A 14,905-nucleotide genomic window follows, 5' to 3' on the forward strand; every position below is an offset into this window, starting at 1 on the left:
CTACAAAAATATCCTGTTCCATCTTAAGTTTCAGCCATTCCTTTTATTGTTCATTGGTGGATTTTGCCTGCAATAATTATCACTGTGGTGTTCTAATGATGCTGTTTCCTTTCCATTTCTCTCAATTATTCTGCATTTATTATTAAAATTCTTCTGTAAGGAATATTTGTCCTTTCTATTGAATGGATTTAATCATTTGTATTTTTTTTTAATTTTCAGTTACTTTTGAAAAATATGATACATTTACATTATTCAAAATTAAAAATGTATGAAAGTGTTCTTCCCACCCCAGTCCCCAGCCATTCATATCCTGGAGGCAGCCAAGCGATGTCTAGAACATTCTTCTATTTACTCAAATGGAAGAAAAGTAGTCAGAGTGCTCTTCACCCTGCACTTTTCACCTAACAATGTAACTTGAGGATCAGTCCAGGTAGGAACAGAAAGAGCTTCCTCATTCTTTACATAGTGTCCAGTGCACACATGTGCCATACTTTATTAACTAGCCCTTGCCCGTGAGCACTTAGGTTGTTTCTGGATGCTTTCTATTACAAGTAACATGGTTGTGTTCCATACATAAAATACGGCACATAGATACACTGGCAGAGGAGAGAGGCATCAAAGGGCAGGTGTATTTTCCATTTTGATATTGCCTCCCTTGTAGGCTGCACGAACTTATACCCTGTACCAGTTTCCTAGGCCTGGCATAACAAAATGCCACACTCTAGGTGGCGTAAAGCAACAGAAAAGTATTCATTCATGCTTCTGGGGGTTAGAAGTCTGAAATCAAGTTGTTGGCAAGGCCTAGCCCCACCTGAAGACTCTAAGGGAGGATCTTTCCTTACTTCCTCCAGCTTCCTGCAGTGTAGGCAACCAACCAATGGTGTACCTTGGCTTGCAGATGCATGCCTCCAGTCTCTGCCTGTCCTCATGCAGCCATGTCCCCTCTGTCTGTGTCTGTGTACCAATTTCCCTCTTCTTGTTGTTTTCTTTTTAGTAAAGAAAACATAAACCAGTAAAATAGTTGTTTATCATTGTCAAGTACTGTATACTGTACATAACTGTATGTGTTATACTTTGCTATGCCTGGCAGTGCACTGGGTTTGTCTACACCAGCATCACTACACGCTTGTCAATAATGTGTTGCATTATAATTCTATGATGGCTAGGACGTCACTAGGCAATAGGAATTTTTCAACTCCATTATAATTTTATGGCACCACCACTGTATTAATATACACCTGTCAAATCTCCCTCTTCTAATAAGGATGCCAGTCATTGGATTAGGGCCCACCCTAACCCAACATGACCTCATCTTAATTTATTATATCTGCATAGACTCCATTTGCAAATAAGGTCACATTGATAGGTTCTAGGTAATTATGAACTTTTTATTTCTTTTTTGAGACAGAGTCTCATTCTGTACCCCAGGCTAGAGTGCCTTGACATCAGTCTAGCTCACAGCAACCTCAAACTCCAGGCTTCAAGCCATTCTCCTGCCTTAACCTCCCAAATAGCTGAGCCTATGGTGCCCACTATAACACCCGGCTAATTTTTCTATTTTTAGTAGAGACAGGGTCTTTCTCTGCTCACACTGGTCTCGAACTCCTAAGCTCAACAGATCTACTTGCCTCAGTCTTCCAGAGTGCTAGGATTACAGGTGTGAACCATTTTGCCCAGCCTTGATCATAAATTTTTGAAAACACTATTGAACCCAAGACATATCCCCCACTAGCAATGTATGAGTGGAACAGAACTTCCTTTGACATTCTTCAAGGGATTCAATGGGCAGTTGGCATTATTGGGAATTAATTTTGGTTACTGGATTCTGCTTCTCTGAAGTGGGGTGCTGTGTGGGACGGGGCTGTGTGGAGCCCTGGGATTTGTTGGGTTACTGACAAGGTTGGCTTCTCAGGTGGCAGCTAGGAAAGAAAGCTGATGTGCCATAGACATTCTGGGTTGGGTGTCTCCGTCAGTCTCCTGAGCTATCTGCCCCCTGTGAAATTCTGTCCTTGGGCCTGCTCAGCCAGGGCACCAAACCAGAGTGTTCAGGTTGGAGGTCACACTTGGCTGCTCATGGATTGAAACTGCCCGGGAAATGCTTTGTCTTGCAGAATTCTTAGTCAAATTTTGAGTCACACACTAAGTTTTCTTTTCGGTCTGTTTGTTTTTTGAAACAGAGTCTCACTCTGTTGCCCTGGGTTAGAGTGTTGTGGCATCACAGTTCACAGCAACCTCAGACTCTTGGGCTTGAGCAATCCTCTTGCCTCAGCCTTCCAAGTATCTGGAACTACAGGCATGCACCAGTCCGCCCAGCTAGTTTCTCTATTTTTAGTAGAGACAGGGTATCACTCTTGTTCAGGCTGGTCTTGAACTCCTGAGCTTACACAACCCACCCACCTCAGCCTCCCAGAGTCCTAGGATTACAGGCATGAGGCACCATGCCCGATCCCCAAAATAATAATATTTTAGAACAGGATGACTCCAAATTTCACATAAAAATCTGGATTCCTAATTCCTCTAGACAAAAATCTGTTAACACTGTGTTCATGTTTCTACATGGCAACAAACATTGGGGTACACTTGTTTGCACTTCATGTTGTATCTCCAGCTCTGGCCTTCAAACTTAGGGGAGTCTATGAGACATGGGCTATGACCCCTGAAGCCCCACTGCCTATATACAAACCCCAGCTCTGCTACTTACTAGCTATGCGTTCTTGGGCAAATTGTTTAAAGCCTCGGGTCCTTATCTGTAAAACTAAGACTGATTTATTTAACAAATTTTTATTTTTGTATCTTACTATGTTCCAGGCACTGTTCTAGGCACTCGGGATATGTCAGTAAACAAAGCAAATAAAAATCCTTCCTCTTGTGGAGCTTCTGTGTGGTTGTGGTAGACAGGTAACAAACAATGATGCAAATAGATAATTACACAGAAAAGTGATAAATCCTGTGGAAAGCAAAAAATAAAGTCCAATGTGCACAGGGAACAGAGAAATGGGTGTATGGTAGCATTTTTTTGTTTGTATTTTTTTGAGACAGGTCTTGTTCTGTCATCCTGGGTAGATTGCAAAGGTGTCATCACAGCTCACAGCAACCTCACAGATCCTCTGGCTTAGCCTCCCAAGTAACTGGGACTACACACCCAACTAATTTTTTTCTATTTTTAGTACAGACACAGTCTCAGTCTTGCTCTCTTGAGCTCAAGGAATCCTCCCACCTCGGCCTCCCAGAGTGCCAGGATTACAGTTGTGAGCCACCTCACTGGCCCACATTTTTTAAATAGGTTGCGCAGGGAAGGCCTCGCTGAGAAGGTGATGTGTTTGAGCAAAGACTTGAACACGCTAGGGAAATGACCTCATGGTTAGTGAGGCAGTTTACCACACTAAGAGAGAGGACAGCTAGGCAAAGGCTTGAGTTGAGCCACTGGAGCCCATTCTGACTGGAGAGAAAACAGGAACAGGCTGAGTGGTGGGAGCTGAGGTTACTGAGGAAGGGGAGCATCAGTAAATGGTGTAGAGTCTTGTAGGCCACAGGAAGAGTTAGGTGGGAGCCATGGAAGGGTTCCAAGCAGAGGTGGAACATGACCTAACTTTGTTCTAACAGGTCTGTCCAGCTGCTCTGTAGGGATTAGTCTTGGGGAATTGGGGTGAGTGCGGAAGTCAGAAGCCAGGAGACCAGGGTGAAACTGGTATAATAATCCAGCTGGCAGGTGAAGGTGGCTTAGACCAGTGAGCTAGACATGGCATTTGAGAGGTGGCTGGGTACAGGATATGTTTCCAAGGTTGAGTAGTCAGGACTTGCTCATGGGTTAGACTCAGGGTGTGAGGAAAAAGAGGAGTTAAGGATGACTCCAAGGTTTTGGCTGAAGCAGCCAACAGGATGGAGCTGCTAGTCACTAAGATAGCAAGGGCAGGTTTGGAAGGGGTAACAGGAGAACAGGTTGGGAGAGTTGGCAGTCAACATCTGGGTGAATGGAGATGGGAATGCAAGTCTGGAGTTTAGGAGCCAGGTGTGGGAATAAGAGTCCCCACTTCAGGGCAGCGCCTGTGGCTCAGTGAGTAGGGTGCCGGCCCCATATGCTGAGGGTGGCGGGTTCAAACCCAGCCCCGGCCAAATTGCAACAAAAAGATAGCCGGGCGTTGTGGCAGGCGCCTGTAGTCCCAGCTGCTCGGGAGGCTGAGGCAAGAGAATCGCGTAAGCCCAAGAGTTAGAGGTTGCTGTGAGCTGTGTGATGCCACGGCACTCTACCTGAGGGCGGTATGTGAGACTCTGTCTCTACAAAAAAAAAAAAAAAAAGAGTCCCCACTTCATAGGCTGTCAGAGATTAAATGAATTCCTGTCTGCAAGGCACTGAGAACAGGGCCTGTACCCTGGTAAATGACAACAGGCCCCTGGAAAAGATCCCACCCTCGGCTCTAGCCCTCACATTCTTCTCAGGGATGGGGGCAGTAAGTTCTCAGGATGGCTGAGGAATATCCTTCTTCCCCAGGGGCAGGAGTTCCACACTCTCAGGCAACGGACAGATCTGCCTAGCATTGAAATCCACTCCCGGGAAGTCTTAGGGAAAGGACTTCACCCCATTGGCCATTCGTCATTGCATCTGTAAAATGAAGACAATACTGTCTCTCAAAGGGCTATCCTCAGGAGCAAATGAGAAATAATGGATTTAGGCGTCCAGCACAGACTAGGTGCTCTTAACCATCTATTTTTCCTCCTTCCCCATGTCTCCGTAGCCAGGGAGAAAGGAAGCAAAGTCAACATCCATCCCAGCTGTTTATTTTTTTTTATTATTATTATTTTTTATTGTTGGGGATTCATTGAGGGTACAATAAGCCCCAGCTGTTTATTGAAGGGAAGGTGGGATGGTAGGGGTGCCGGATGAGGAGGGGGCTTGGAACCCAAAAACTGAAAGTCCAGCCTGAAGGAAGACTGAGGCCCCTCCCTGAACTTCCCAGGCTGGACGAAGACTGAGGGGAGGGGCGGGCCGGAGCCTGAGGCTTCTCTCCAGCTGCCTTGGAGCTCCCCCTATTGGTATAGAGAAGATATGACACCTCTGGCTGGGAGCAGGAGGGGCGAGGGCTCCCTCTCCTCCCTGGGGCACATTTGTTATCAGGTCAGGGTCGACTTTAGAGTTTGGCGCTATTGGTTTCTAGATAGGCCGACTTTTTTTTTTTTTTTTTTTTTTAAGAGACAGAGTCTCACTTTATCACCCTTGGTAGAGTGCCGTGTCGTCACAGCTCACAGCAACCTCCAGCTCTTGGGCTTAGGCGATTCTCTTGCCTCAGCCTCCCAAGTAGCTTGGATTCCAGGCGTCCACCACAACGCCCGGCTATTTTTGCTGCAGTTTGGCCGGGGTCGGGTTCGAACCCGCCACCCTCGGTATATGGGGCCGGCGCCCTACTCACTGAGCCACAGGCACCACACAAGATCAGCAGATTTTTGAAGGACAAAAACATCCCACTTCTCCTGCTCTTTGGCTCTTAGAGACCATTTAAATCCAGATCCAAAGTATCTCTGGAGCCATGTGGGGTCATCAGGCCTCCAGCTACTCTCTCTGGGCCAAATCTGTCTTCAGCCTTGGGGATTTCCTGGGAGCCAGGAAGGTATGGGGTTCTGTTTCAGCACATAACTAGAACTGACCCAGGATGGGCCTTACCCATTGGGTTCTAGCTCCCCCAGACCACTTTACTGTGTGATCTTGGACACATCACCTCTCACCTCCCTCACCCATCTCTAAGCTGGACTGAATAATTGCCCTTGGTGGTGGACTGTGGGGCTCTGAAGCCAAAAACCAGACAGGAGCACACTATGAAGGTTGGCACCGTCCTGGACGCAGTCTGAGTGATTCACTCTGAGAAGAATGATCCTTTACCCTGCCCCCACCTGTCTTTGGAGTGTGGTGCTTACATCCCATGGGACTACGAACATCATAGAACTCCAATCTCATCCAAACCCTTAGTAGCAGAGAGGCAGGAACTTATGGCTGGAAAAGACAAGGGGCTCGCCCAAGGCCACACAGAGGAGAGTGGGGATGGGTTGAGGGAGGCGCCTACTACCCCGGAAGGACCTTTGGAAGGAGGAACAGATAGGAAGTCTTGGGGGAACTTGAGGAAGGCTGGCATTTTGGATGAGTTGGGGTCCTACCCCTAGGGAAGAGGCAGGGGATGTGAACTTCAGACTTGATCTGGAGGTGGACCTTCTGGGAGCTTGAATATGTAGTAAAAGGGCCTTTGCTGAAAGGGAGTAGTGGGGAATCAATGGTAGGGCCGGGTGTCGGGGGGAGGAGGTTAGGTCCAGACCTCAAGTCTGGCTCCTCCTCTGGCCTTATGGGCAGCTCAGGAGTCCCGCTTGGGCTGGATGGTCTGCACCGAAGACTGCAGTCCAAAGGGACTGGCAGGGGGTGAGAACCACGACTGGCCACTGGCATCCTGGAAAATGGGGGACAGCTGCTGCTCTGGCTCCTCCCCGAAGATCTCCACATGGCCATCCCCTTCAGTGTCCAAGGGCTCTGTCTTGGTGTCCTGGCTCAGACAGCCCGTCGTGACCCAGAAGAGACAGATGGCCAGCAGGATCCCAGCTGCCGAGCAGAGTGCTATGCCTGCCAGGCGGCAGGTGCCCAGGGCATGGTTGTAGTCGGCTGCTCGCTGATCCAATACCAGAAACTCACCCTCACCGATGCCCTCCAGCTTGGGGGGTACTGCATAGCCGGTGGTCAGGGCTGCCACACCCAGCAGCAGAAGCAGCGTTCCTAAGGACATGGTGATCTGGGGAGAGGGAGACAGACAGAGGCAGGGGTAAGACGGGGCCCTGGATCCCAACTGGACTTAAAGGGATCTCCTTGATCCGAATTGGAGAGACAGGAAACATAGCATACTCCTGCTAGGTCTAACTGACCGGGGGCATAAACTGTTATGTTCTGTTTCGAATCTTTTTCTTTCTTTCTTTCTTTTTCGAGATGGAGTCTCACTATATTGCCCAGGCTGGTCTTGAACCCCCGGGCTCCCACCTCAGCCTCCAGAGCTTTGGAATAGCTAGGACTACAGGTGCACATGACTGCCCTTGGTTCTATTTGAAATCTTGAGGCCTCTTGGTTAATTTCCTTCCAAGCTCCCTCTTAACAGTGGGATTCTCTGCCAACCTTGAGTGCCCCTCCATCATTATTGGGTTCCAGCTCCTCCCCTTGTCCTTTCTACTTTCTCTCTCTGTTGGAACAACTCCTAGGCCTTGTCAGATTTCATCTCAATCCTCACACCCTCAGGAAGGAGACCCCTGGACTGAGCCAGGTCCTCTGCTCTGCACTCTGCACAAACTTAATGCCCATTGATTCTTCACTGTACTCACCTTGGTACACTCTTGTATTAGTATTTTGGTTACCATGTAAGTGATGTCTGCCTGTCCTATAGGACTGAGAGCCCTCTGAAAGCAGAGACTGGCCCTATTTTTGCTCACTAGATGTCTTCCGTGCCTAATATTGGCATAGAACAGAGGCTGAATAAATCTTTGCTGAATGACTAAATGAGCCACAGAAAAATTCCTTAAAGACAGGGAATATGTCTTCTTCTATTTTTTTTTTCTTTTGAGACAGAGTCTCATTCTGTTGCCAGGGCTAGAGTTCCATGGCCTCAGCTGAGCTTATAGCAACCTCAAATTCCCAGGCTCAAGCAATCCTCTTGCCTCAGCTTCCTGAGTAGCTGGGACTACAGGTCCCTGCCATGAAGCCCAGGTCATCTTTCTATTTTTAGTTGTGATGGGGTCTCACTTTGCTCAGGCTGGTCTTGAACTTCTCACCTCAAGTGATCCTCCTCCCTCAGCTTCCCAAAGTGCTAGGATTAAGGTGTGACCCACCATGGCCCATCAGAAACCATGTCTTCTTAAACTCTGTATTCCCAAGAGCCTGGCATAGTGCCTGGTAATAAGATGCTTTGAATATTTATTTATTTATTATTTATTTTCAAGAGGTGGGGTCTCTCTCTCTGTGTTCTTGGCTGGAGTGCAATGGTGTGAAAATAGTTCAATGCAGCCTCACATGCTTGGGCTCAAGCAATCCTCCCACCCTCAACCTCCAAAGTAGCTGGGACTACAAGTGCTCACCACCACACTAGGCTACATATGTATACATACACATATATATATGTATTTTTTTTTTTGAGACATAGGGTCTCATTTTGTCACCCTTGATAGAGTGCTGTGGCATCACAGCAAACTCAAACTCTGGGGTTCAAGTGATTCTCTTACCTCAGCCTCTGGAGTAGCTGGGATTACAGGAGCCCACCACAATGTCCAGCTATACATATTTATATATATATTTATACACTCGTCCTGGGTAGAGTTCCGTGGCATCATAGCTCACAGCAACTTAAAACTCTTGGGCTTGAGCAATCCTCTTGCCTCAGCCTCCCAAGTAGCTGGAACTACAGGTGCCTGCCACGATGCACAGCTAGTTTCTCTATTTTTAGTAGAGATGGGTTCTCACTCTTGTTCAGGCTGGTCTTTTTTTTTTTTCTATTTACAAGTTGATGAATTTTTTTTTTTTTTTTGTAGAGACAGAGTCTCACTTTATCACCCTTGGTAGAGTGCCGTGGCCTCACACAGCTCACAGCAACCTCCAACTCCTGGGCTTAAGCGATTCTCTTGCCTCAGCCTCCCGAGTAGCTGGGACTACAGGCGCCTGCCACAACGCCCAGCTATTTTTTGGTTGCAGTTTGGCGGGGCCGGGTTTGAACCCGCCACCCTCAGTATATGGGGCCGGCGCCTTACCGATGGAGCCACAGGCGCTGCCCATTCAGGCTGGTCTTGAACTCCTGAGCTCAAGCAATCCACTCATTGGCCAATCCAATCCATTGGCCTCCCAGAGTGCTAGGACTACAGGTATGAGCCACCATGTCCAGCCATCTGCATTACTTTTTTTTTTTTTCCTGAAGAAAATACTGGAAGAATGCTGACTTTCCTTGGATGGTGTGGAGTGAAAGTCTGAAGCCATTTGAAGAACACTTGGGAAGAGCTGTAATAGGCTCCAATAGTAGAGGACCATGAAGAGCTTATAGACTAAGAGAAACCTTGCAAAGTCCTCAGTGTAATGGCTTGAACTGCTGGATCAAACTTTGCTTGAAGGCACCAAAACTCTGGTGTCTTCTAAAAAATAAGGAGTATTTTGCCTTTATTATTTAAACCCATTTGAATTTGGTTTTCTACTGCATGAACTTGCAAAACTCCCAACTACGTTACTATCCCTTGCCTTTCTTTCCTCCGAGCCTAAATTCAGTCCCATCTCTTTCCCCCAGCCATAGGACTCAGAGGACTTGCTCCTCTGGCTTTACCTTCCAGCAGAGCGAGGGCCAGGATTGGTGGGGGCATAGGACTGGGGGTCCCTCGGGGTCATCGCTGAGAGCAGTGCCTGCACAGTCCTCATAGAAGAGGTGTAGGTAAGAGCGGACCCCATACCACTTGCCATCCTCCACGTTGGAGCCGTGGCTGCAGCTACAGGAGCGATCACAGCTCGGCATCACGGATCCCTGTGGGCAGACAAGGTGCAGGGGACAGAGGGAGGGGTCAGTGGGAGCTGCCCATGGTGACCCTTCCACCCCCCAGAATCTTTGTGCCTCACTTGCTTTTCCTGCCACTCTAGACACCCCAAACTCACCGCACAGCCTGGCCTTCTGGAATCCTGGTCCGTCTTATCTAAGTACACTGAATAAGCCTGCTTAGCCCAGTGTCAGTGTCAGTTAATGTGTGTGTTTACCCGGGAGGCCACCCAGTCGCTGGAACTACTTGCTCTGGAACCTGACCACTTGGATTGGAATCCAAGACAGGTCACTTTCTGGATGTGTGACATTGGACAAGTGCTTTCACCTCTGTGAGCCTCATTTCCTGCATCCGTAAAACAGGACTAATAATCATACCTGTTTCATACAATTATTATGTCTGGCGCTGAGAAATGGTAGATGTTGTAATTTTTACTGTAATTTTTTTGTTAATTATTTTCATCCTGAACTTTTGGGGAGCCATGTCTAGAGTGAGAGATCTTCTTCTTCCAATCCCTTAGAAATCTCACTCCCCTTCAGGGCTCCTACTGGGGGTTATTTATTTTATTTTATTTTTTATTTTTTGCAGTTTTTGGCCAGGGTCGGGTTTGAACCTGCCACCTCTGGCATATGGAGCCAGCGCCCTACTCCTTGAGCCACAGGCGCCGCCCTACTGGGGGTTATTGTTATGGCTGACACTTGTCCAGTCAGGCTGGAGTTTCCAAGCTGTAAGCCTCTAAAAGTTCCATCCCCCAGGGCTACCCTTCATCAGCCTCCAAATTCCAAGGAATTTTGACTCCATGGGAGGTGAAAGTCAGGAGCCTTCAGGATTAGGGGTTCTTAGACTTAAGGACTTTTGAATTCCTGGAGAAATCTATTTAAGAAACCTCTTTTCACAAAAGGGGACACTGAGGTCTAGGGAATGGGTGTGTGTGTGTGCTTGCGCATTCGCACACAGGTATGGCTAGGACCAAAGCCAGGAGCTGCTGGGGGGGCGGGGGGCGGGGGGCTGGGCTTCTGCGCCCCACCCCCAAGAAGGGCCCTCCCTCCTCTAAGCCCATTCAAACAAAATAAAACAACATGCTGCTTCTGAAGGGTAAGACCCGGGCTTCTCTCAACTCCAATCGGATAGGCCTTCAAATCAATGCGCAGAGAGAGTCAGCAGCGCGCGCGTGGACACGCACAGCACAGAGTAACACACGCACACACACAAATCGCACAAAGAAGCACCACACAGAGACATACCCAGATAGGCACACACCAGACACATTAGGCAAAACACATGTAAACACACAGATACAGACACAGGCGTGCGCAAACACACGCAAACACAGAGTTGAGGGTGCTTCTCGGTGACCTCGCAGAGCCGCACCACGCACAAAATTACTGTCAATTAAAGCCTGTCCATAAATCACCGCTGTCCACTGCCTCCCACTTACAATTCAAGGAAAAGAAGAGGGGGCACAAAAGGAAAAATATATAACATGAAAAAAGAAAACGTGAACCTGAGAGAGAACGAAAAAAGCAGAGACCAAAAGCGAAAGACCCAGGAAGAGGGAGCTAGAACAGAGCTCCTGGCGGTGGGTGGGCGGGGCTCTTCGGGGGCGTGGTCAGCGCGGTGTCCACCCCCTGCTGAGGCTCTGGGGAGGTCTGATAGGGAGAGTGAACGCGGGCCTGGGGGGCTATTGGAACCTCTTAATTAGAGAGGGTCTATTAATCTCTGATGCAGAGACCCTTAAAGTTCTCAGGTGAGGGGGCAGCGAGGGGGCTCAGGGGCTGTTGGCCTGGGTCAGCTCCTCCCCTCCAATTCACTGCTCCCCCCTCCCTCAATATGTAGTCACTCAATCCTGCCGGTATTGCAGAAGGAAGGTGACCTTGACTGTGCCTACCCCGCGGCCCAGGCCCTCCCCTCCATATTAATGTTGCAGGGAGACGGTCTAGCCGGCGGGGGGCAGAGTGGGGAGGAAAGGAAGGGGTATTGAGGACCTGGAGCTGATACTCCGTACCAGGGTTGCCATGGGAACCTCTGGGAAGGTGTCACTAGCCGGGAGAAGGGAGGAGCTTGGGGAGAAGGGAGCAGGAAGGGGGGGTGCTCCGTTGTTCCGGGGGGAGACTGCGGCGGAGGAGCCGAGAGGAAGGAAGTGTATGTGAAGGTGACCGGAGCAAGGGCCCCAAGACAGATGGAATCTGCTGTCTTTGCACGTCCACATACGGTTCTTCTTCCCAGATGCCCCTAGACCCGCCCACTCCAGAGTCCGGCGTTGGCCAGGCGGGGAGAAGGGGCGCCCTCCTGGGGGGCAGGAAGCCAGGGAAATCAAGCCACAACCCCTCCGCCCCACTCCCCGCACCTCTCTTTCTGACTACCAGTCCCCTGGTCTAGAAGGAAACTGAGGCAGAGAGCAGTGGGAATGGGTTTTTAATTTGAGGCGAGGGGACGATCTTGTTCTTTGCTGCCTCCGCCCAACCTATCAACCCTGAGGTGTGGAAAGGCAATGGAGCTGGTGCTATCTCTGTTCCTTGCTACTTCCCTGGGACCCACCTCTTAAAGCCCAAGGCTCAGGTGCAGGCGTCCCGCCCAGGCTGGACACGGTCCGGGTTGGGGATGCTGGCGGAGGGTGGGAGTTCTCCGGGAGGTGGGGGGAGGCAGGCGGCGCGTGTAGCTGGGTCAAGCTTACCTCTCTGCCTGCTGTCTCCGCAGAGCAAGCGGGAACCCGAGCCCCAGAACAGCAAAAGTAGGTTCGGTTCGCGCCTGCGCCGCAGTCCAGGGCGGGGGGTGATGGGGGCGGGAGGAGGAGGGGGGCGCCGGCCGCTCCAGAGGCTGACTCTGCGGCCCCCTGCAGCTCCCCGAGCTCCTATACCCTTCCAGAGTTTCCTTCTCCCTCAGATCCCAGCCCCTCCCCGGCCAAGACCCCTCTGCCTCCCTGGGCCCCACCTCCTCATGCAGTCCCTCAAACCAAATCGGTCAATTTCCCACACTTCCTATTTAAGACTCATACCCCCACTGAGTCTTCATGTCTTCACTGTATCTTCAGTCCCTTCTCTGGGCCCCATCCCCCTCACGGAGCCCCCAGCTCAGAGTAGAAACCCACATCTCCTTGCTGAGCCCCCGCTCTGGGCCCCCACCCATCGTTGAGCCCTCCTCTCTCAAGGGACCCCTGCTAAGGAGTCCCCTCCCACTTGTATCAGGAGTCCTTCATCTCTTACTGAAGCCCCCATCTTCTCTCCATCCTCTTTCCCCCTTTAAGTACCTATCCTTTGTTAGGATCAGTCTTGCTTCCCGTTGAGCAGGGAGTTGGGATGGGAGATGGGGTGTTGGATAGAAGTGACTTACCCTTTACCCTTTGGAAGGAGCCAGTGGAACAGCCTTCCTTTTCTCTCTCCCAGTCTTTTCCTAGTTCTTCCCTGGGTAGTGTGTGCCAACTGCCCGTCTCCATGTGCCAGGCAGCAGTGTCTACTTCATGCCTGTTATGTGCTCTCAGCCTTGGTTTTGTCCCACATTTGCTGGTGGTCTTGGGCAAGTCATTGTACCTCTCTGAACTTCATCAGGCACCATTGCACAAATGCCTTTATGCCTTGAGAATCTATTGTGTTTGACCTTGTGCTAGGGGCTGGGGACAGAGGGATGAATGAGCTCTGCAAGATAGGGCCACATCTTTCTTGCTCGCTGTTGTATTTGGGAGCCTCACAGTGCTTGACTGAGTAGGCAGCTCACTAAATATTTACTGAACACAGACTAATAGTAGTAGCAAACATGTGATGTTCATTATGTGCAAAGAGCTTACTTAAGTGCTTTATATGTACTCCTTACTCATTTAACTGTGTGTGGGTGGGTGGGGGGTATGGGTGAAAGGTGGGAGGAATTTCTGCGACTCAAAACTAAAGGTTCTGAATGGTGACAGAACATGGCCTTGGAGAAGCAGGCAGAAATGAAGCCCTGCAGGGCCTTGTAAACCAAGGAAAGGAGTTTGGGCTTCAATCCAAGAGGAGTAGGGGACCATGGAAGGGTTGTGAAGAGGGAAGGGATGTGATCTAATTTGCATTCTGAAAGGGTCTCTCTGGCTGCTATCAGGAGAATAGAATGGAGGGCACAAGAGTAGCAGCAAGAGGCCAGTGAAGATGCTCCGGATAAAAGATGATGGTGTCTTGACCTGATGCTGAGAAATGAATTGATTCAAGAGATGTTAGGGTGTAAAATGAACTACAGGAACAGCACAAGATTGGAAATAACCTTTGGTGGTTTTAACAAACAGCTGAAAATTCTGTAGCACTCCTTTGTACCATGGTGGGATCTTTGTATCCTCTCTTTGAATCTTGGGTGAGCTGATGACTGCTTCAACCAACAGAGTGTGGTGGGAGTGATACTCTTTGATTTCCCAGGCTAGGACTTAAAAGGATGTGAAACTGCCCCTGGCCCTCTAGCCTTTGGAACCCTGAGGCACCATGCAGGAAGTCTGTCTACCTTGAGGCTGCCATGTGAGGAAGCTAAGTCCACAGGGAGAGGCCAGATGAAAGTACCACAGTCCCAGTGGAGCTTAGTCTTTGATCATCCCACTTCACGCATCAGACAAGTGAGTGAAGAAGCAACCAGATGATTCCAGGCTCCAGCCATTCAATTCAGCTTCAGCCTTCAAGCCTTTAGGTCTTTAAGTCTTCCAAGCAGAAGATTCAAACATTGTAGAGCAGAGACAAGCTGACCCCACTATGCCCTGCCTGAATCCATGACACACAGAATCCACAAGAAAAATAACATGGTTGTCATTTTATACCACTAGGTTTTGGGGACTTTATTATGCACTAATAGATAAGTGGAACACCACAAATACCCATTGATAGAAGACAAGTTATACAAATTATAATATTTCCTTGGAATAATATGCAGTCATTAAAAGAAGAAATTGGGCTGGGTGAGATGGCTCATGCCTGTAATCCTAGCACTCTAGGAGGCCCAGGTGGGTGGATCCCTTGAGCGCAGGAGTTTGAAACTAGCCTGAGCAAGTGAGACCCATCTCTATTAAAAGTACAAAAAGGGGCGGCACCTGTGGCTCAAGGAGTAGGGCGCTGGTCCCATATGCCGGAGGTGGTGGGTTCAAACCTAGCCCCGGCCAAAAAACAAACAAACAAAACAACAAAATGTTAAAAAAAAAAAGTAAACTAGGGTGGCGCCTGTGGCTCAAGGAGTAGGGCGCCGGTCCCATATGCCGGAGGTGGTGGGTTCAAACCCAGCCCAGGCCAAAAAAAAAAAAAAAAGTAAAATAAAAGTACAAAAAGGCGGGCGGCGCCTGTGGCACAGTGAGTAGGGCGCCGGCCCCATATGCCGAGGGTGGCAGGTTCAAACCCAGCCCCGGCCAAACTGCAACAACAACAAAAAAATAGCCGAGCGTTGC

General features: G+C 49.4%; 1 protein-coding gene across 1 annotated transcript; it reads right to left on the bottom strand.

Annotated features, from left to right (window-relative positions):
* Nucleotides 1–332: 332 nt before the first annotated feature.
* NRSN2 (neurensin 2) lies at nucleotides 333–12,231 on the bottom strand. The gene is made up of 3 exons (XM_053574716.1): nucleotides 12,061–12,231; nucleotides 9,318–9,512; nucleotides 333–6,764 (listed from the first exon to the last, which is right to left on the bottom strand). Exons 2-3 carry the CDS (start codon nucleotides 9,501–9,503, stop codon nucleotides 6,336–6,338), a joined length of 615 nt encoding a protein of 204 aa, XP_053430691.1. The 5' UTR covers nucleotides 9,504–9,512; nucleotides 12,061–12,231; the 3' UTR covers nucleotides 333–6,335.
* Between the last annotated feature and the right edge of the window lie 2,674 nt (nucleotides 12,232–14,905).

The sequence above is a fragment of the Nycticebus coucang genome, chromosome 21, assembly GCF_027406575.1.
Source record: "Nycticebus coucang isolate mNycCou1 chromosome 21, mNycCou1.pri, whole genome shotgun sequence".
In the NCBI taxonomy this organism is placed as follows: domain Eukaryota; kingdom Metazoa; phylum Chordata; class Mammalia; order Primates; family Lorisidae; genus Nycticebus; species Nycticebus coucang.